The sequence below is a fragment of the Squalius cephalus genome, assembly GCF_949319135.1.
Source record: "Squalius cephalus genome assembly, chromosome: 12".
NCBI lineage: Eukaryota > Metazoa > Chordata > Actinopteri > Cypriniformes > Leuciscidae > Squalius > Squalius cephalus.
The window spans coordinates 39,072,017-39,094,516 of NC_137133.1; the positions used below are offsets into that span (position 1 = coordinate 39,072,017).

Here is a 22,500-nt window from a genome sequence, read left to right on the forward strand (position 1 = left end):
CGGACATTTTAACATGGGGGTCTATGGATATTTGCTCCCTTTTGGGACCTGCCCCTAGCGGAGTTTAGATGTATTGCAATTTTTCGCACTTCTGGGTAGGCTTCATTTCTCAGATTAGAATGTTGCCGCTTGCCTAAAATAAGTTTATGCTGAATTACTAAAACAAAGATATATAGAAAGTTTCAGCCGATACGCTAACTCTTATATTGGCCGATAAATCTAAATCTTATTTCATTTCTGAGAGCCTGATTACACAAACTAAAGTCTCACCCTTACATCCACGTCCCGGACACACACTGATAATCATCCACGTCCCGGACACACACTGATAATCATCCACGTCCCAGACACACACTGATAATCATCCACGTCCCAGACACACACTGATAATCATCCACGTCCCAGACACACACTGATATGATGTTCTCATGTTAATGTTATGAAGCCGATGAACACTTGCGCTGAACTGTATTTCCCTTTTTGAAGTGATTCAATCATATTTCAAGCAATTCAACCCCTCATGTTGAACATCTGAAGCGTCTCAGCTGAAGGATATAATACAGTATTTATCGGCTTTAATATATCCGCCACATTTTCTTATCAGGCCGATAACGATGGCATTAAAGATGAACATATATCGGCCGATAACGATATATCGGGCATCACTGGAATTTTCTTAAACAAATAAAATGAAAATCTAAATACAATCAAACCAACATTTATTCAGACTCCATTTCTCACATCAGTTTATTCACTATAGTGGTGATAAAATATGAGCAGAACTCAGTGGATATTTGACTGGTTTTGTCCGTCCTTCTGTTAGACTGTCTCACACATGAATTATGTTGAATATCTGTCAGCTGTTAAATTTAACTACACAATTAGATAATACCAGTTTAGCTCAACCAGTCACCAAGCAATGCTTCATTGTGTTCAGTCTGTGTGTAAAAAGAGCATTAGCAATTAAAGAAAACACACTTCAGCAGAACATGATCAGCTCAAAGTGTCCCAATCATTTCTGCTCCCAAATGTTTATTAGTGTCACTGGTAGAATGAAGAATATTTGAGTATAATATGTCACAGTTTACTTTATTTTGCTCTTCTCATTAATGAACTATAGTGTCCTGATCACACTAGTGAAAAACCAGAAATTAAATCTGGTGTCTGAATAATTTTTGCTTTGACTGTATAAATAAATACTATATTATTATATAGCCTAAATAACACTGAACTCCAAAATCTGCTGTGGGTTTATTATTAAGTGTTTGAAAGTTCCATTAAATGTAATTTTGACTCCATGAAACAGTTTTCCCCTCTTTAATCGTAGTTTGCTGAAATACAGTGAGGTGTAAATATTAACAAAGGATAGTTCATGGTTCAGACCTTTACAATACATTCTAAGAAAGAAAAGAAAGGACAGGTAACACTGCAGTTTACCGTGGTGAATGATGCGGTGCGATCGACTCCACATGATCCCGACAGCCGTTCCAGACACACACACACACACACACACACACACACACACCAGATCATCACAGAAGCGTACGCATCGTCTACACGCATCGTCACTCAGTCTGTGTCATAAACTCTCAGGTCGCATTACGAAGCATATCCCAAAAATAAGTGTACAATATGCACACTTGGAGAAATAGAAAATTAAAAGCTATATATCTATGAAGCCCAGAGACTGAAGTAAAAGTGGGAAAAATGAAGATGTTCTGGTTCGCATCATCATCATCATCATCATCATCCGTCGAAGCGTTCGACCGGTCCGCTTGTTTAGTCCGTGACGGCCGCCAGGGTTCGGCGCGAGTTCATTGGCTGCTCTTGGCTTTGGCGTGTGTGAGGATGTGTGATTTGAGGTTGGTGGACTGAGCAAACTTTTTATTGCAGCCGTCGAACGGGCAAACGTAGGGCCGGTCCCCGGTGTGTATTCTGACGTGTGTCCGCAGGTTAAAGTCCAGCGAGAAGCGCTTCCCGCAGCCCTCGAACGTGCACTGCAGCGAGAGAAGAGGAGGCCGTTAGGAACAAGAGTTGCACACTTCACCACATCACAGCAGCTCCACTGGCTCAACAGGAACTGAGAGCGAGAAACCGCAACACTGAGGGGCTCGATTACACGTTTAAGACCAAGGAATGAACATTTAAGGGAACACAACACATCAAAACGTAAATTCTCTAAGATGTAAATGCTTAAAGGAGTAGTTCACTTCAGAATTAAAATGTCCTGATGATTTACTCTCTCCCACGTCATTCAAGATGTTCATGTCTGTCTGTCTTCAGTGGAAAAGAAATGAAGGTTTTTGAGGAAAACACTCCGGGATGTTCCTCCATATAGTGTCTTCAATGGGGTCCAACGGGCCGAAGGTCCAGATGTGAGTTTCAGTGCAGCTTCAAAGTCTCGACACGATCCAGCCGAGGAATAAGGGTCTCATCTAGACAAACCAGCCGACATTTTAGAACTAAATAAACATTTATATACTTTATAATCACTAATGCTGGTCTTGCACTCGCTGTGATGCGGCGTAATCAGGGTGAAAGGTCACGCGTGTTCCAGTTCAGAAATGTAGAGTAAGGCGAAAAGCTTCTTATTTTCTCCTCCAACACAATCGTCCGACATCGTTGTTTTACCATTTATTTTTTTGCAAATGGCATTTGACTCAGTCTTTGCAGGTTCTCTTAGTAAACACTGGGTCTGTTCTTACGCCTACGTCACGCTTGACCTTTCAACCTGATTACGTAATGTGTCGCATCACAGCTAGTGCAAGACCAGCATTAGTGGTTAAGTGTATAAATGTTTATGCTGATCCGCCCTTCAGATGAGAGGTTAAACCGAGGTCCTGGCACTTCTGGTGGAGTAGCGGTGTAACCCGGTGTCCCGGACACATCATGGCCTCTAATGATCCCCATCCACTGAGCTGGCTCTGTCACTCTCGCTCCTCTCCACTATAGCTGTGAGTGTGTTACTGTGGCTTTATTCTGAACTTCATTCATTCATTATCTTGTTATAAAATGTCCGCTGGTTTGTCTAGATGAGACTCTTATTCCTCGGCTGGATCGTGTCGAGACTTTGAAGCTGCACTGAAACTCACATCTGGACCTTCGACCTGTTGGACCCCATTGAAGACACTATATGGAGGAACATCCTGGAGTGTTTCCCTCAGAAACCTTCATTTCTTTTCCACTGAAGACAGACAGACATGAACATCTTGGATGACGTGGGGAGAGTGAATTACCAGGAAAAATTAATTCTGAAGTGAACTACTCTAAGTATAATCGGGTTAAGAATGTGCATGTAAATGCGCTCAGTGTTAATGTTAACACTCAGCAACTGCAATAACTCTAACCGTATGTTTCAAAACACCGGCTTTAACATCATTTTTCATTGAGACAGTAAGACTTCTGTGTGTCAGTCATTCTGCACCTCATCAGTTTATAATACATGGACATTTCAGAGCAGATTCATCAATATCAAGGTATATATTCAATAGTCTAGACGCTCATCTCAATTCAATTTTAATTGGATCAGAACCTTCACTGCCTACGTTTACATGCAACCAAATAATCCGTTAGTGATGGAACGCAATAGCGTAATGACGTAGAAATAGCGTAATGTACAAATAGCGGAATGACGTAGAAATAGCGTAATGACGTAGAAATAGCGTAATGTAGAAATGGCGGAATGACGTAGAAATAGCGTAATGACGTAGAAATAGCGTAATGTAGAAATAGCGTAATGTAGAAATAGCGTAATGACGTAGAAATAGCGTATAGCGTAATGACGTAGAAATAGCGTAATGACGTAGAAGTAGCATAATGACGTAGAAATAACGTAATGATGTAGAAATAGCGTAATGACGTAGAAATAGCGTAATGACGTAGAAATAGCGTATAGCGTAATGACGTAGAAATAGCGTAATGACATAGAAGTAGCATAATGACGTAGAAATAGCGTAATGGCGTAGAAATAGCGTAATGGCGTAGAAATAGCGTAATGACGTAGAAATAGCGTAATGACGTTGAAATAGCGTAATGATGTAGAAATAGTGTAATGACGTAGAAATAGCGTAATGGCGTAGAAATATCGTAATGACGTAGAAATAGCGTAATGGCGTAGAAATATCGTAATGGCGTAGAAATAGCGTAATGACGTAGAAATAGCGTAATGATGTAGAAATAGCGTAATGACGAATAGCGTAATGATGTAGAAATAGCGTAATGACAAATAGCGTAATGACGAATAGCGGAATGATGTAGAAATAGCATAATGACATAGAAATAGCGTAATGACGTAGAAATAGCGTAATGATGTTGAAATAGCGTAATGACGAATAGCGTAATGACGAATAGCGTAATAATGTAGAAATAGCGTAATGACGTAGAAATAGCGTAATGACGTAGAAATAGCGTAATGACGTAGAAATAGCGTAATGACGTAGAAATAGCGCAATGACGTAGAAATAGCGTAATGATGTAGAAATAGCGTAATGACGTAGAAATAGCGTAATGACGTAGAAATAGCGTAATGACGTAGAAATAGCGTAATGACGTAGAAATAGCGTAATGAAGCGTAATGACGTAGAAATAACGTAATGATGTAGAAATAGCGTAATGATGTAGAAATAGCGTAATGACGTAGAAATAGCGTAATGACGTAGAAATAGCGTAATGAAGCGTAATGACGTAGAAATAACGTAATGACGTAGAAATAGCGTAATGAAGCGTAATGACGTAGAAATAGCGTAATGAAGCGTAATGACGTAGAAATAGCGTAATGACGTAGAAATAGCGTAATGAAGCGTAATGACGTAGAAATAGCGTAATGACGTAGAAATAGCGTAATGAAGTGTAATGACGTAGAAATAGCGTAATGACGTAGAAATAGCGTAATGACGTAGAAATAGCGTAATGACGTAGAAATAGTGTAATGACGTAGAAATAGCGTAATGACGTAGAAATAGCGTAATGACGTAGAAATAGCGTAATGACGTAGAAATAGCGTAATGATGTAGAAATAGCGTAATGATGTAGAAATAGCGTAATGACGTAGAAATAGCGTAATGACGTAGAAGTAGCGTAATGACGTGTGACGCGCTGAACGAGCTGTTCTCCGGCTGAATAAAGTGTGGTATAAACGAGTGTCTCGTCCTCCTATAATCCTCCTCTTCTGCGTGTGTGGAGTGGAGCAGGACGACGGTCCTCCAGCGCTGCTTCAGACTCTCATCCACACACGACTGGCTTTGGGCATTTTTACTGTGTGATCAATATTAGCAGCGGCACAACAGCTCATACGCTCATTATCTCCAAATTATGACCAGAAATGGATCAATATTAAGTCTGCTGTTTAAAACAAATAAAGAACCAATGTAGGAGAATAGTTGTTAAGCGCAAACAGCGGGAAACTCTGTATAATAATAATAAAAAATATATTCTGATTTGAAGCTTGTGACATGAACGCGCACATCACCCCGATCACATGTTTAGCGTTCATGTAAAACTACATTCAGATTCATCAATGGGAATGAATTCAGTCCGACTGAAGCAGAAGCGGTGCCTGTAAACGCAGCCAGTGATCAGTTCTTAAAAGGACCGTGTTTTTCATAACGTGAAGAACATTTTCATAATCTAAAGCAGGGGTCCCTCACTTGAGGATGATCATTTTTAGGGAGGCATCTAAAAGGGGCCATTTTCCACAATGACCCAATGAAGAACCTTTATTTTGTAGAGTGCATGATGGCGTACCTGGAAGGGTTTCTCTCCAGTGTGAACCAGCTGATGGCGCTTTAATTTGGAGCTCTCCACGAAGGCCTTTCCGCACTCGGCGCACACGTGAACCCGCGGGCCGTGCGTGTGAAGGTGCTTCCTCATGGCTGAATTATCCCTGAACATTTTAGTGCATCCCTGTGAGAAACACAGCAGAGAAACACGGGTTTGCACACGTCAAGCCTTGATCGCATGAAAACAAACGGATCGATCCGCTCACCTTGTGTGGACAGGCTATCGTTCTAGGCGCATCGTCCTCCTTGAACTTCCTCGGCTTCATTCTAGACAAACACGATGACAATGCTCAAATATCACAGATTACCCAGAATGCTCATTATATTCAGAACACTTCCACCCTTTGTCGATGCAGTTACCCAGTGACACTCTATAGTGACCAATAAAAAGCCCCTCATGTGACCAGTGTAACGTTATTCCCCAATCTTAGACTTACCGAACGGGACTACGAGCAAAATGACCGCCACTGTTACCGAAGGGGCTGAGAAACAAAACAACTAACATAGTAAATGTCACGTCAAAACATGCTGCGTCCAAACCATCTCAGAAGACCAACGTCCTATTACTTGCAGCTTAATGTCTTTCAAAAAAGATAAACATGAATAAAAAAAGGTTTTCACAGAAACTGATATTGGCACTGCATCCACACTAGGGCTGGGTATCGAGTTCGATACTTTTTAGGCACCGATCAAATTGAGTATCAAAAAATCTCTTGTTGTTTGGTACCATATTTTGATACCTAAGGGGTCAATCTCATCAACGTCAGTGAGCCAATAAGGATGCAGAATGATTGGCTGTGGCGAGGCATCAAGGAAAAACACGAGTTTACGTCAATACGCCGGTTACGTGAGGCTATAGTGTGTACGCGTCAACACTGACTCAGAAAACACTAGTTTATGAAAAAAAAATAATAATTTAAATGTATCCTTGCTATTTTTTCCCGACACATTCATAATCATTAGGCTACTTTTGCCAGTGATTTGTGGCAAGCTTTATGCGTAATATATTCCGCCCCCAAGTGGCATATACGAGTTATTGAGTCTGTAAAAAAGTCTTTTTAAAAAAAAATTTTTTTTAAGGTAATATTTAATATAATCTTGTTACAACGGATTTCATAAAATTGGTGTCGAAAAAAGTATCATTCAGGAACCGGTATCGAAGTCAAGGTACCGGTATCGATATTAAAATCAATTTTTTTTTTTAACAATACCCAGCCCTAATCCACACAGATCACAAGCTGACTTGAAAGTTTCATCAGATTCACATCTAAGACAGTAAATAAATACAGATATGATCTGAAAGCTGCACTTTAATTAGGGGTGTAACAATATATCATGTCACAATATAACGCAATACAAAAATGCAACAATATGTACCGTGGATAGTTCCTCCAAAATGAAAATTACTGTGTGAAAATGTTCAAGTTTACATAGTTTTAGTGTCAGTACTACATTAAACTAATATATATATATATATATATATATATATAAAAATGTTGAATATAATGTATAATAATTCAATGGGGGAGTATTTGTGGGTCCTGATAATGCCTATGTTACCAGTAAAAAGTGGCCTACATTATTTTAAATATATCTAACTTAGTCAGTGAAAGAGTGAAAACATACTCGTCTAAAATAATTCTGTATTTTTAGCTTCAGAATCATGAATCTTTTATTCTGGTGTCTCTATTATCCTGTGCTTTGGGTTTCCAGCACCAAGTTCAAGCCTAAATCTACTCATTTACAACCACAACAATGTCAAATTTAGCATTTTATGAATTTCAGTTCATTTTTTGTTAACCTTTAACCATATGTCTTGGATTATCGCAATAATATCGAATCGTGACACGAGGGTATTGTTACACCCCTACTTTATATCCTAACAGTTCTCTGCCCACATTTTAATATCGGAAGCACTTACTTTGCCCCCGAGTCCAGATTCATTTATGATCCTGATTTATCACACACAGCAGGTTACCTTTAAAGTGAATCCTGCACATTTAGTGGTTTTATTCAGCAGTGACCGTGAGAGTCTCTGACCTGGCGAACTCTGCCAGCTGTTTCGGGTCTGACAGGTCGATTCCCGGGATTCCTCCAGGCGGGAGTTTCTTTCCCGTCAAGTACTCGGAATAATCCGGAGGAGAGTTTTCCCCGATGATCTGCTCCTCCACCACAGTCTCATGATCGATGTCCTTCTTGTCATCTGAAACACAAAGCCGAATGATTAAGGGTTCAAAAGAGTAAACGATTCGAAATGTCGTGGAGTTTAATACGCTCCGGAGCTCCGGTTCTACACGAACGACCTCAGCGACACATCCGGGTCCTCCGAGCGACTCCAAGCCACTTTTAAACTACCAAAAGTCCAAATAAACACAAACGCGCGATGATTTCCGCTATAAATCTGACATTTGAATCTTTTAACCGCGTAAAAGTAGATCCGCATAGGTACGTTAAGTTAGTTAACACACGCAACAACAGTAGTTCGGTCTTCGTCACGGCTCCTTTTAGGTCCAAACGTTAAAAAAAGAATAAGTGATCAACCGTCTCGGATTTTTAAATCTAAAGTGGCGCGAGCGCAGCCCGCTGAATCTGATATTCAAACCGCGCGACTGTTTAACGGTCTTTAACGGTCTCCTGGAACCGCAGCGCGCGCGGCCTACACTCAGCATCTGCCGCGCGCTCGCGCCATCTTCAACCCGCTGCACGGTCGCCATGTTTACGGGCCGCCATACTGGACTCGGGGAACATGGCGGCGCCCATCGGCTGATAAAAACATGGCCTCCGTTCAAAACAAAAACACCCGGACCGATGCGCTCGCGTTCTCGGTGCGAAGACCTAGTCTCAGAGATGAAAAGGATCGAGGACGTGTTGAGGACAGACAACGCCCTGCTGGCACTAGGAATAGATTCACTCACTCACCCGATGCCCACATCGTGACGGAGAACTCGCCCTCCAGAGTCTTGATCTGCACCTGCTTCTGCTCCCACTTCCTCCCGCTGGCCTCCGCCGCGCTCAGGTAACTCCGTTTACCCGCTTTCTTCCCCACCGAACCCGCTTTCTTCCCCACCCGCCCCATGGAGCTCTTCCCCGCGACTGTCAGCAGAGTCTGGCCGATGTACTCGTCCTCCGCGCCGGGAACGGGCACCGGGATGAGGATCTGGTCCTCGAAGCCGTCGTCCCCTCCGACCACCTCCTCCCGGGTCTGGACCAGGATCACCTCCTGATGGTGGACCTGGCCCGGGTCGTCGGTGCCCAGCGGCTGCAGCGCGATCATGGGCTGGTGCTCGTCCTCGTCGTCCCCGCCGATCACCGTAGTCTCGATGGTTTCCACCTCGATCTCGTGCAGCTCCACGATCTCCGCGGGCATCTCCGAGCCGTCCGCCTCGATGTACAGCGTCTCGCCCGATGCCATGTCGAAGTCCGCCAGCTTGCTCGCTTTAGCTGTTGCGTTAAACGCACGAATCGCTCGCTCGCTGCCCCGCAAACACACACATATACACACGCAAACACAACACACCCCCTGATACCCGCCGCACACTCTCCGTTAACACAAATAACTCTCCACTTCTCGCATGAATTCACGTCGCCACTACTACGCTCCACTTCCAAATCTCGCGAGAGGAGGCTGTCGGGCTCGCGTGCACGCGCATATTGGCTGTATATCCGTGTAAAGACAACAAATGCATTTTGTTATTTTATATAGCCTACGTGTTTTGTGATTACATTATAATGTATTAATTGTGTTCATTAAATTATTTTAATTTTTAAATTCAGATAAACAAATGACAATTTGGCTAAATGTCTGTTTCTGCCTTAATTACATTGTTTAAATTAATACATTTCTAGCTAACTGTGATTTTGTACATGTACATTTCTGAAATGCATAACTTAGACAGTCTCCTCTGATAACAGATCACTGTAGATTGTAATATGGACTCTTTCTATGGCACTTTCTGTAAAGCTGCTTTGTGTATTGTGAAAAGTGCTGTACAAATAAATGTGAATTGAATTGAATCTGGACCTTCTCCGTGTATTATTAATGTGTATGTTCCCAGATTAAATAAATAACTGAACAAATGTTGAATACATATTGAGTTGTTTGAATATATAAAAATATGATTTTGAAAATATTGTTATTTTTCTATGGTTTGTGGGTTTTCGCTTCTGAACCAACAATAAATCTCTTATTGATATATTAGTGTAATAAATTGTAACTGTTGTTTTGACTTTTTAATATATTATCATGTAATTATTATTATTATAATCATCCAGATTTTCACTGAATATTACATTTAAATTGAGTTGTTTAAATATAAGAACCTATGATTTTCATTTAATTTTCAATATTAATAATTTCTAAACTGAAAATAAATGTCACCAGAAACTCTTATTGTATTATTATTTTAAAATACAGATTTTCACTGTGTATTAGTGTTAATTAAATAGTTGAATATTAAATGTGAATTTTTCTACAAAAAATAACATTATTAATATTTTAAATATTAAAATGTAGTTTTATATATATATATATTTGATTTAGTTATTGTTAATATTTTCAAATGTTGTGGGTTTTGAACATAAGATCAAATGTCAGCAGACACAGATGCAGGTGTATTTCTGTCATTTATGAATATTATTTCTGCTTTATTTGAAGGTCAGAAGATTGCTCTTAAAGAAACACTCACACTTCATCCAACACATCCGTCACAGTTTTATTTCAGTTCTTTTCAAATGTCACATATATCTTTTATTTATTTATTCTTTTTTTTCTTTTTTTTTCAAAACCAGGAAGCACTTGGTCAAAAAGAGAAATCATGAAACAGAACAATACTTCACCATATCCTTGCAGCCAATAAACATTTTATTAACAACATGATCACAAATACTCCAGCGTTTCTTCATCAGACGGAAATAATAACGGTTGAGATCCGACAAAAACTCTCATTCGGTGATTAAATACATATTTTTATGGCAAAAAAGATGAAAAAAAACTTTTAAAAAAATGTACTGAGAGGTAACGAGAAATTATGAATCTTTTAACAAAAGCAAAGGGAAAAAATAAGAGCAATAAAAAATACTAAAAGTGATGTGCAATTATTATTATCATCATTTTTATTATTATTATTCATTCCTACGTCTACTGTACACTACCAGTCAAAAGTTCTGGATCGGTGAGATCTTTAATGTTTCTGAAAGAGTCTCTTCTGCTCACCAAAGCTGCATTTATTTGATTAAAAATACATTAAAAAACAGAAATATTATTCTAATGTAAATCATCTGTTGTCTATGTGAATATATAGTAAAGTGTAATTTATTCCTGTGGTCAAAGCTGAATGTTCAGCATCATTACTCCAGTCTTCAGTGTCACATGATCCTTCAGAAATCACTCTAATATGATGATCTGATGATCAAGAAACATTTATGATTATTATCACTGTAGGAAACTGTTATTCACATTTTTATTTCAGGATTCTTTGATGAATAGAAAGTTGAAAAGAACAGCATTTATCTGAAATCTAAAGCTTTTGTAACATTAAACACTACCGTTCAAAAGTTTGGGGTCAGTGAGAATTTTTATTGGGGGGGGGGGGGGGGGTATTAATAATCAAATAAACCTTGATTATTAATCAAGGATGAGTTAAATTGATCAAAAGTTACAGTACAGACATTTCTAATGTTACAAAAGATTATATTTCTGATAAGTGCTGTTCTTTTCAACTTTCTATTCATCAAAGAATCCTGAAAAAAAAAACTGTGTTCAACACTGATAATAATCATAAATGTTTCTTGATCATCAAATCCTCATATTAGAGTGATTTCTGGAGGATCATGTGACACTGAAGACTGGAGTAATGATGCTGAACATTCAGCTTTGATCACAGGAATAAATTACACTTTACTATATATTCACATAGACAACAGCTGATTTACATTAGAATAATATTTCACAATATTTCTGTTTTTTATGTATTTTTAATCAAATAAATACAGCCTTGGTGAGCAGAAGAGACTTCTTTTAAAAACATTAACATTTTTGAATGGTAATGTACATGAAAACACTACTACTACAGCTATAATAATAAAAAAATAATAATAATGCAGAGAAAATGAACAGAACAACACCTCATAAAAACACTTGTGTAGTTTCTTCAGTTTCTTCCAGAGAACAGTAAGGTCAGTGCAAGTGTCCTTCGCCGTGTTAGAGCCGCGTTAGCATTAGCGTCTGTGGGCTTTAATACGGTGTAACCTTCTCCTCTTCTTCTTCTTCTTCTTCTTCTTTTTCCTCTTCTTCTTCTTCTTCCTCTTCCTCGGCTACAGTGGGTTTGGCTCTCGGGAAACATGGACATTATGTCGTGCTGATTCTACTGAGTTCATGTCTAATGGCTGGAAAACAAGAGCAAACGGCGTCAGTTTCCCATCGATACGCTCAGGGTTCGAAATTAACACCCGCCAAATGCAGGTAAAAATCAACTGTTGCGGAAACACTGTCAAATCACTAGCCAATGTGGCGTTACTTATGTTTACTCACTTTGCTGGTGAAGTTCTTGTAAGTCAAATCTGTGCAGATTTAGCGCAAATACTCAACTCGCGAGTCGTCATGATATATTAAATACAGCGCATTGCGCAGATTTAGCGCAAATACTCAACTCGCGAGTCGTCATGATATATTAAATACAGCGCATTGCGCAGATTTAGCGCAAATACTCAACTCGCGAGTCGTCATGATATATTAAATACAGCGCATTGCGCAGATTTAGCGCAAATACTCAACTCGCGAGTCGTCATGATATATTAAATACAGCGCATTGCGCAGATTTAGCGCAAATACTCAACTCGCGAGTCGTCATGATATATTAAATACAGCGCATTGCGCAGATTTAGCGCAAATACTCAACTCGCGAGTCGTCATGATATATTAAATACAGCGCATTGCGCAGATTTAGCGCAAATACTCAACTCGCGAGTCGTCATGATATATTAAATACAGCGCATTGCGCAGATTTAGCGCAAATACTCAACTCGCAAGTCGTCATGATATATTAAATACAACGCATTGCGCAGATTTAGCGCAAATACTCAACTCGCGAGTCGTCATGATATATTAAATACAGCGCATTGCGCAGATTTAGCGCAAATACTCAACTCGCGAGTCGTCATGATATATTAAATACAGCGCATTGCGCAGATTTAGCGCAAATACTCAACTCGCGAGTCGTCATGATATATTAAATACAGCGCATTGCGCAGATTTAGCGCAAATACTCAACTCACGAGTCATCATGATATATTAAATACAGCGCATTGCACAGATTTAGCGCAAATACTCAACTCACGAGTCATCATGATATATTAAATACAGCGCATTGCGCAGATTTAGCGCAAATACTCAACTCGCGAGTCGTCATGATTAAATACAGCGCATTGCGCAGATTTAGCGCAAATACTCAACTCGCGAGTCGTCATGATATATTAAATACAGCGCATTGCGCAGATTTAGCGCAAATACTCAACTCGCGAGTCGTCATGATATATTAAATACAGCGCATTGCGCAGGTTTAGCGCAAATACTCAACTCGCGAGTCGTCATGATATAGCCTATTAAATACAGCGCATTGCGCAGATTTAGCACAAATACTCAACTCGCGAGTCGTCATGATATATTAAATACAGCGCATTGCGCAGGTTTAGCGCAAATACTCAACTCGCGAGTCGTCATGATATATTAAATACAGCGCATTGCGCAGATTTAGCGCAAATACTCAACTCGCGAGTCTTCATGATATATTAAATACAGCACATTGCGCAGATTTAGCGCAAATACTCAACTCCGCGAGTCGTCATGATATATTAAATACAGAGCATTGCGCAGATTTAGCGCAAATACTCAACTCGCGAGTCGTCATTATATATTAAATACAGCGCATTGCGCAGATTTAGCGCAAATACTCAACTCGCGAGTCGTCATGATATATTAAATACAGCGCATTGCGCAGATTTAGCGCAAATACTCAACTCGCGAGTCGTCATGATATATTAAATACAGCGCATTGCGCAGATTTAGCGCAAATACTCAACTCGCGAGTCGTCATGATATATTAAATACAGCGCATTGCGCAGATTTAGCGCAAATACTCAACTCGCGAGTCGTCATGATATATTAAATACAGCGCAATGCGCAGATTTAGCGCAAATACTCAACTCGCGAGTCGTCATGATATATTAAATACAGCGCATTGCGCAGATTTAGCGCAAATACTCAACTCGCGAGTCGTCATGATATATTAAATACAGCGCATTGCGCAGATTTAGCGCAAATACTCAACTCGCGAGTCGTCATTATATATTAAATACAGCGCATTGCGCAGATTTAGCGCAAATACTCAACTCGCGAGTCTTCATGATATATTAAATACAGCACATTGCGCAGATTTAGCGCAAATACTCAACTCCGCGAGTCGTCATGATATATTAAATACAGAGCATTGCGCAGATTTAGCGCAAATACTCAACTCGCGAGTCGTCATTATATATTAAATACAGCGCATTGCGCAGATTTAGCGCAAATACTCAACTCGCGAGTCGTCATGATATATTAAATACAGCGCATTGCGCAGATTTAGCGCAAATACTCAACTCGCGAGTCGTCATGATATATTAAATACAGCGCATTGCGCAGATTTAGCGCAAATACTCAACTCGCGAGTCGTCATGATATATTAAATACAGCGCATTGCGCAGATTTAGCGCAAATACTCAACTCGCGAGTCGTCATGATATATTAAATACAGCGCAATGCGCAGATTTAGCGCAAATACTCAACTCGCGAGTCGTCATGATATATTAAATACAGCGCATTGCGCAGATTTAGCGCAAATACTCAACTCGCGAGTCGTCATGATATATTAAATACAGCGCATTGCGCAGATTTAGCACAAATACTCAACTCGCGAGTCGTCATTATATATTAAATACAGCGCATTGCGCAGATTTAGCGCAAATACTCAACTCGCGAGTCGTCATGATATATTAAATACAGCGCATTGCGCAGATTTAGCGCAAATACTCAACTCGCGAGTCGTCATGATATATTAAATACAGCGCAATGCGCAGATTTAGCGCAAATACTCAACTCGCGAGTCGTCATGATATATTAAATACAGCGCAATGCGCAGATTTAGCGCAAATACTCAACTCGCGAGTCATCATGATATATTAAATACAGCGCAATGCGCAGATTTAGCGCAAATACTCAACTCGCGAGTCGTCATGATATATTAAATACAGCGCAATGCGCAGATTTAGCGCAAATACTCAACTCGCGAGTCGTCATGATATATTAAATACAGCGCATTGCGCAGATTTAGCGCAAATACTCAACTCGCGAGTCGTCATGATATATTAAATACAGCGCAATGCGCAGATTTAGCGCAAATACTCAACTCGCGAGTCGTCATGATATATTAAATACAGCGCAATGCGCAGATTTAGCGCAAATACTCAACTCGCGAGTCGTCATGATATATTAAATACAGCGCATTGCGCAGATTTAGCGCAAATACTCAACTCGCGAGTCGTCATGATATATTAAATACAGCGCATTGCGCAGATTTAGCGCAAATACTCAACTCGCGAGTCGTCATGATATATTAAATACAGCGCAATGCGCAGATTTAGCGCAAATACTCAACTCGCGAGTCGTCATGATATATTAAATACAGCGCATTGCGCAGATTTAGCGCAAATACTCAACTCGCGAGTCGTCATGATATATTAAATACAGCGCATTGCGCAGATTTAGCACAAATACTCAACTCGCGAGTCGTCATTATATATTAAATACAGCGCATTGCGCAGATTTAGCGCAAATACTCAACTCGCGAGTCGTCATGATATATTAAATACAGCGCAATGCGCAGATTTAGCACAAATACTCAACTCGCGAGTCGTCATGATATATTAAATACAGCGCAATGCGCAGATTTAGCACAAATACTCAACTCGCGAGTCGTCATGATATATTAAATACAGCGCAATGCGCAGATTTAGCACAAATACTCAACTCGCGAGTCGTCATGATATATTAAATACAGCGCAATGCGCAGATTTAGCACAAATACTCAACTCGCGAGTCGTCATGATATATTAAATACAGCGCAATGCGCAGATTTAGCACAAATACTCAACTCGCGAGTCGTCATGATATATTAAATACAGCGCATTGCGCAGATTTAGCGCAAATACTCAACTCGCGAGTCGTCATGATATATTAAATACAGCGCAATGCGCAGATTTAGCGCAAATACTCAACTCGCGAGTCGTCATGATATATTAAATACAGCGCAATGCGCAGATTTAGCGCAAATACTCAACTCGCGAGTCATCATGATATATTAAATACAGCGCAATGCGCAGATTTAGCGCAAATACTCAACTCGCGAGTCGTCATGATATATTAAATACAGCGCAATGCGCAGATTTAGCGCAAATACTCAACTCGCGAGTCGTCATGATATATTAAATACAGCGCAATGCGCAGATTTAGCGCAAATACTCAACTCGCGAGTCGTCATGATATATTAAATACAGCGCATTGCGCAGATTTAGCGCAAATACTCAACTCGCGAGTCATCATGATATATTAAATACAGCGCAATGCGCAGATTTAGCGCAAATACTCAACTCGCGAGTCGTCATGATATATTAAATACAGCGCATTGCGCAGATTTAGCGCAAATACTCAACTCGCGAGTCGTCATGATATATTAAATACAGCGCATTGCGCAGATTTAGCACAAATACTCAACTCGCGAGTCGTCATGATATATTAAATACAGCGCATTGCGCAGATTTAGCACAAATACTCAACTCGCGAGTCATCATGATATATTAAATACAGCGCATTGCGCAGATTTAGCGCAAATACTCAACTCGCGAGTCGTCATGATATATTAAATACAGCGCATTGCGCAGATTTAGCGCAAATACTCAACTCGCGAGTCGTCATGATATATTAAATACAGCGCATTGCGCAGATTTAGCGCAAATACTCAACTCGCGAGTCGTCATGATATATTAAATACAGCGCATTGCGCAGATTTAGCACAAATACTCAACTCGCGAGTCATCATGATATATTAAATACAGCGCAATGCGCAGATTTAGCGCAAATACTCAACTCGCGAGTCGTCATGATATATTAAATACAGCGCATTGCGCAGATTTAGCGCAAATACTCAACTCGCGAGTCGTCATGATATATTAAATACAGCGCATTGCGCAGATTTAGCACAAATACTCAACTCGCGAGTCGTCATGATATATTAAATACAGCGCATTGCGCAGATTTAGCGCAAATACTCAACTCGCGAGTCGTCATGATATATTAAATACAGCGCATTGCGCAGATTTAGCGCAAATACTCAACTCGCGAGTCGTCATGATATATTAAATACAGCGCATTGCGCAGATTTAGCGCAAATACTCAACTCGCGAGTCGTCATGATATATTAAATACAGCGCATTGCGCAGATTTAGCACAAATACTCAACTCGCGAGTCATCATGATATATTAAATACAGCGCAATGCGCAGATTTAGCGCAAATACTCAACTCGCGAGTCGTCATGATATATTAAATACAGCGCATTGCGCAGATTTAGCGCAAATACTCAACTCGCGAGTCGTCATGATATATTAAATACAGCGCATTGCGCAGATTTAGCACAAATACTCAACTCGCGAGTCGTCATGATATATTAAATACAGCGCATTGCGCAGATTTAGCGCAAATACTCAACTCGCGAGTCGTCATGATATATTAAATACAGCGCATTGCGCAGATTTAGCGCAAATACGCAACTCGCGAGTCGTCATGATATATTAAATACAGCGCATTGCGCAGATTTAGCGCAAATACGCAACTCGCGAGTCGTCATGATATATTAAATACAGCGCATTGCGCAGATTTAGCACAAATACTCAACTCGCGAGTCGTCATGATATATTAAATACAGCGCATTGCGCAGATTTAGCGCAAATACTCAACTCGCGAGTCGTCATGATATATTAAATACAGCGCATTGCGCAGATTTAGCGCAAATACTCAACTCGCGAGTCGTCATGATATATTAAATACAGCGCATTGCGCAGATTTAGCGCAAATACTCAACTCGCGAGTCATCATGATATATTAAATACAGCGCATTGCGCAGATTTAGCACAAATACTCAACTCGCGAGTCGTCATGATATATTAAATACAGCGCATTGCGCAGATTTAGCACAAATACTCAACTCGCGAGTCGTCATGATATATTAAATACAGCGCATTGCGCAGATTTAGCGCAAATACTCAACTCGCGAGTCGTCATGATATATTAAATACAGCGCATTGCGCAGATTTAGCGCAAATACTCAACTCGCGAGTCGTCATGATATATTAAATACAGCGCATTGCGCAGATTTAGCGCAAATACTCAACTCGCGAGTCGTCATGATATATTAAATACAGCGCATTGCGCAGATTTAGCGCAAATACTCAACTCGCGAGTCGTCATGATATATTAAATACAGCGCATTGCGCAGATTTAGCGCAAATACTCAACTCGCGAGTCGTCATGATATATTAAATACAGCGCATTGCGCAGATTTAGCGCAAATACTCAACTCGCGAGTCGTCATGATATATTAAATACAGCGCATTGCGCAGATTTAGCGCAAATACTCAACTCACGAGTCATCATGATATATTAAATACAGCGCATTGCGCAGATTTAGCACAAATACTCAACTCGCGAGTCGTCATGATATATTAAATACAGCGCATTGCGCAGATTTAGCGCAAATACTCAACTCGCGAGTCGTCATGATATATTAAATACAGCGCATTGCGCAGATTTAGCGCAAATACTCAACTCGCGAGTCGTCATGATATATTAAATACAGCGCATTGCGCAGATTTAGCACAAATACTCAACTCGCGAGTCGTCATGATATATTAAATACAGCGCATTGCGCAGATTTAGCACAAATACTCAACTCGCGAGTCGTCATGATATATTAAATACAGCGCATTGCGCAGATTTAGCACAAATACTCAACTCGCGAGTCGTCATCATATATTAAATACAGCGCATTGCGCAGATTTAGCGCAAATACTCAACTCGCGAGTCGTCATGATATATTAAATACAGAGCATTGCGCAGATTTAGCGCAAATACTCAACTCGCGAGTCGTCATCATATATTAAATACAGAGCATTGCGCAGATTTAGCGCAAATACTCAACTCGCGAGTCGTCATGATATATTAAATACAGCACATTGCGCAGATTTAGCACAAATACTCAACTCGCGAGTCGTCATGATATATTAAATACAGCGCATTGCGCAGATTTAGCACAAATACTCAACTCGCGAGTCGTCATCATATATTAAATACAGCGCATTGCGCAGATTTAGCGCAAATACTCAACTCGCGAGTCGTCATGATATATTAAATACAGAGCATTGCGCAGATTTAGCGCAAATACTCAACTCGCGAGTCGTCATCATATATTAAATACAGCGCATTGCGCAGATTTAGCACAAATACTCAACTCGCGAGTCGTCATGATATATTAAATACAGCGCATTGCGCAGATTTAGCGCAAATACTCAACTCGCGAGTCGTCATGATATATTAAATACAGCGCATTGCGCAGATTTAGCGCAAATACTCAACTCGCGAGTCGTCATGATATATTAAATACAGCGCATTGCGCAGATTTAGCGCAAATACTCAACTCACGAGTCGTCATCATATATTAAATACAGCGCATTGCGCAGATTTAGCACAAATACTCAACTCGCGAGTCGTCATGATATATTAAATACAGCGCATTGCGCAGATTTAGCGCAAATACTCAACTCGCGAGTCGTCATGATATATTAAATACAGCGCATTGCGCAGATTTAGCACAAATACTCAACTCGCGAGTCGTCATGATATATTAAATACAGCGCATTGCGCAGATTTAGCGCAAATACTCAACTCGCGAGTCGTCATGATATATTAAATACAGCGCATTGCGCAGATTTAGCGCAAATACTCAACTCGCGAGTCGTCATGATATATTAAATACAGCGCATTGCGCAGATTTAGCGCAAATACTCAACTCGCGAGTCGTCATGATATATTAAATACAGCGCATTGCGCAGATTTAGCGCAAATACTCAACTCGCGAGTCTTCATGATATATTAAATACAGCACATTGCGCAGAATCTGCTCATATCTGGCTTACTTGAACACACACGTCACTACGCTACAAATAACGGCACGCTTGTTCATTTGCATTGAAGCAATAGCGAAAATTAAAAATCATTTGATTATTTACTGTTATTTTCCAACATCCTACATTTTTTTTATGTTTTCTGTATTGATCTGTCCACCTAAACACATGTTTGGTGAAAAGGATGAAAGAGGGAGGATGACAGGATTTTGTTTGAATAAGAAATGAATGTATGAATATAATATATAAAAAGTTAATTTCAAACCCTGGATACGCCACATAAACACACAAGAACTCACTCCACGTACCATCAATGATCTCATCCTTCACCTTGTGCAGTTCCCGAACGACTTCCTCCAGGATCTCCTGTGGACGAGAACACCAGTGAGTAAGCGCGCAGAGAAGCGCATCACGAACGCTCGATCTGTACCTGTTTCATCCTGTCGAAGTCTAAGGCGTCGGAGTCTCCGATGCTTCCCACGGGACGAACCCTGCGGATGCAAACGCGTCACATGATCCCGGCGTGTACAGTGTGTGTTACGGTTAGCAGTGTGTGAAGGCTCCTGCTCTCACCTGGACACCAGCGACGATCGCTCGGCTGAGTTCGCTCGGTCCCACGGCTTCTTCACTCCGTCTGCACACACACACACACACACACACACACACACACACACACACACACATAGTGAACAAGTGCTCTAAGCGATGTTGGGTGATGTCACTTCTTGTTGACGTTCGAAGTATGTAAGGCTTCTCTCTTATTTTCTTAAACATGTTTTACTCTAAAACTGTGTATAAATCTAAACAAGTTGTGGTTAATATCTCAAAAAATGAGCTTTCAGTGAGATGTTGTTTGTCTGTAAGTGCAGATATCGGACACGGGTCACTGTAAATGTGGTTTATGATGATGTCGTGTGTGTATTACCTGAAGCGTTCTGCCCACGAGAGTTCAGGTCGTCCTGCAAGACATCAGAATCATTCAAGGCAATAACACTGACATCACAACCCTGTCATGTGCAATATTAATATTAATACTTCAATCATTCAACAACACTCAACAAACGCCTACATGTAAGATTCATCAATTTGAATTGCATTTAAAACTTTCCACTCATTTCCTCAGTTTTAGCATAAACAAACTGACTCAAAAAATCATGGTATAGTTTATTATTAGCTATTACTTTTCAATGTAAATAATCATATTTTCAAACTTGACTAGAATCAGAATACATCTGTTCATTGTGACAACAATTACATTTATTCAGTTAAAAGCATGAACATCATTAAAATACGGCTAGCTGTGGAACAAGCAATATTAAATCAGTTAAAATATATGAGACTGAAACAAACTGGATTAATTGATAAATATATTAAAACACGCTCAGATTGTGAGCACTATTATGAACTCTGCGCGGCTTCATCTACTGTATGACGGATGAATACGGATGACATGAAGGTTATGAGTTTCTTTATGTTCAGACTTTGCAATTTTATATGCAATTTAAAATGCATAATTATCTTTTGAGCGCATGTTCACGGTTAATGATCACATGATAAGATCTTAGCGAGTGTTTTATTTAGATATAGTTTTCAATTAAAATGATTTATAAACAGTGCTGCACATGTATAGGTCTTTTTATTATTATATTATTATTGTGTTGGCTATTGTAAAAATTAAGATATAAACGTACAGAACTACTGTTGTACATTACAATAGTCATGTAAAATAAATAAAAATATGATATTTGATAATTCTAGGTCTAATACGTCTTAAATTCTTGAATTTTTGTAACTTCTGTCCAATTGTAGGAATGTGTAAATAAAGTCAATCTTGCGCACAATACATTCCTACACTGCACGTTAAACTCAGAGATGATCATGATTTGAGCTTTACTTTGATAAATTGTGCAGCCACTTTTATTTATTTTAACCTTGGATTTTTTTATTATTTTTTTAAACATGTGCTTGTCTCTATCGCTCCTGCTTTCCCTCAGATTAATAGCGCTCTGCAATCATCAGGTCAGCTGTGCACTCACGGTTTGGCTGTCTCCATCCTTCTTCTCATCCGCTGCTTTCCGTCTGTCATGGGAAATAAACAGGGTGTGTGAGTGTGTGTATCTGACGTCTACACACGCAGACAGTGCCGATGAGAGTGGGCGGAGCTACTCAGCAGTGACCTGTCAGTCATCACCCGTGGGGTGTGGCCTCACCTGCGTGCGAGCAGCGCGTTCATCTCCTCCATCAGGCCTCCACTCCCGCCACTGGTCCGGTTGGCTTCGCTCTTGGCTCCGGAAGAGGAGTTCTCCTCGGGCTGAGGACACACCGCGCGCTCAGGTCAGTTACTGCCTTCTTTAGGGATTTCATGCAGAATGTGGGATGTGCTTTTGGAGTTCTGGTTCTATACTCTACACTCTGTAAATATTGGGTTTTTTTTTTCAGTGTTTGAGTAGTTTTTG

The 22,500-nt window shown here is 40.1% G+C and overlaps 2 protein-coding genes across 4 annotated transcripts in view; both read right to left on the reverse strand.

Moving 5' to 3' along the window:
* Nucleotides 1–1,301: 1,301 nt before the first annotated feature.
* On the reverse strand, nt 1,302–9,428 carry yy1b (YY1 transcription factor b). Of its 2 annotated transcripts, XM_079887899.1 has the most exons (6): nt 8,697–9,428; nt 7,818–7,980; nt 6,215–6,259; nt 5,984–6,044; nt 5,743–5,901; nt 1,302–1,997 (listed from the first exon to the last, which is right to left on the reverse strand). In XM_079887899.1, exons 1-6 carry the CDS (start codon nt 9,187–9,189, stop codon nt 1,815–1,817), a joined length of 1,104 nt encoding a protein of 367 aa, XP_079744025.1. In that variant the 5' UTR covers nt 9,190–9,428; the 3' UTR covers nt 1,302–1,814. The 2 variants fall into 2 exon arrangements, with proteins under 2 accessions (XP_079744025.1, XP_079744026.1); XM_079887900.1 differs by lacking the exon at nt 6,215–6,259 and having other exon boundaries at nt 8,697–9,425.
* Nucleotides 9,429–11,869: 2,441 nt separating this feature from the next.
* evlb (Enah/Vasp-like b) overlaps nt 11,870–22,500 on the reverse strand; it is a 58,826-nt gene continuing 48,195 nt past the window's right edge. Inside the window, exons 7-13 of one of the 2 annotated variants that reach the window (XM_079887897.1) lie at nt 22,255–22,355; nt 22,081–22,123; nt 20,970–21,003; nt 20,618–20,678; nt 20,475–20,535; nt 20,353–20,410; nt 11,870–12,161 (exon numbers count right to left, since the gene is read on the reverse strand). In XM_079887897.1, coding sequence (XP_079744023.1) covers nt 12,124–12,161; nt 20,353–20,410; nt 20,475–20,535; nt 20,618–20,678; nt 20,970–21,003; nt 22,081–22,123; nt 22,255–22,355 — 396 coding nt within the window. In that variant the 3' untranslated portion in view covers nt 11,870–12,123. The remainder of the gene's footprint in view (nt 12,162–20,352; nt 20,411–20,474; nt 20,536–20,617; nt 20,679–20,969; nt 21,004–22,080; nt 22,124–22,254; nt 22,356–22,500) is intronic. The other variant, XM_079887898.1, reaches the window with a different exon arrangement.

What these genes read in the sequence shown, in the direction of transcription:
- yy1b (XM_079887899.1), bottom strand. Translation starts at nt 9,189, where the DNA reads ATGGCATCGGGCGAGACGCTGTACATCGAGGCGGACGGCTCGGAGATG. An exon ending in CGTCACGATGTGGGCATCGG is followed by an intron (nt 7,981 to 8,696) that starts GTGAGTGAGTGA and finishes TTTGTGTTTCAG; the next exon opens with ATGACAAGAAGGACATCGAT. An exon ending in CTGGAGAGAAACCCTTCCAG is followed by an intron (nt 1,998 to 5,742) that starts GTACGCCATCAT and finishes CTCTCGCTGCAG; the next exon opens with TGCACGTTCGAGGGCTGCGG.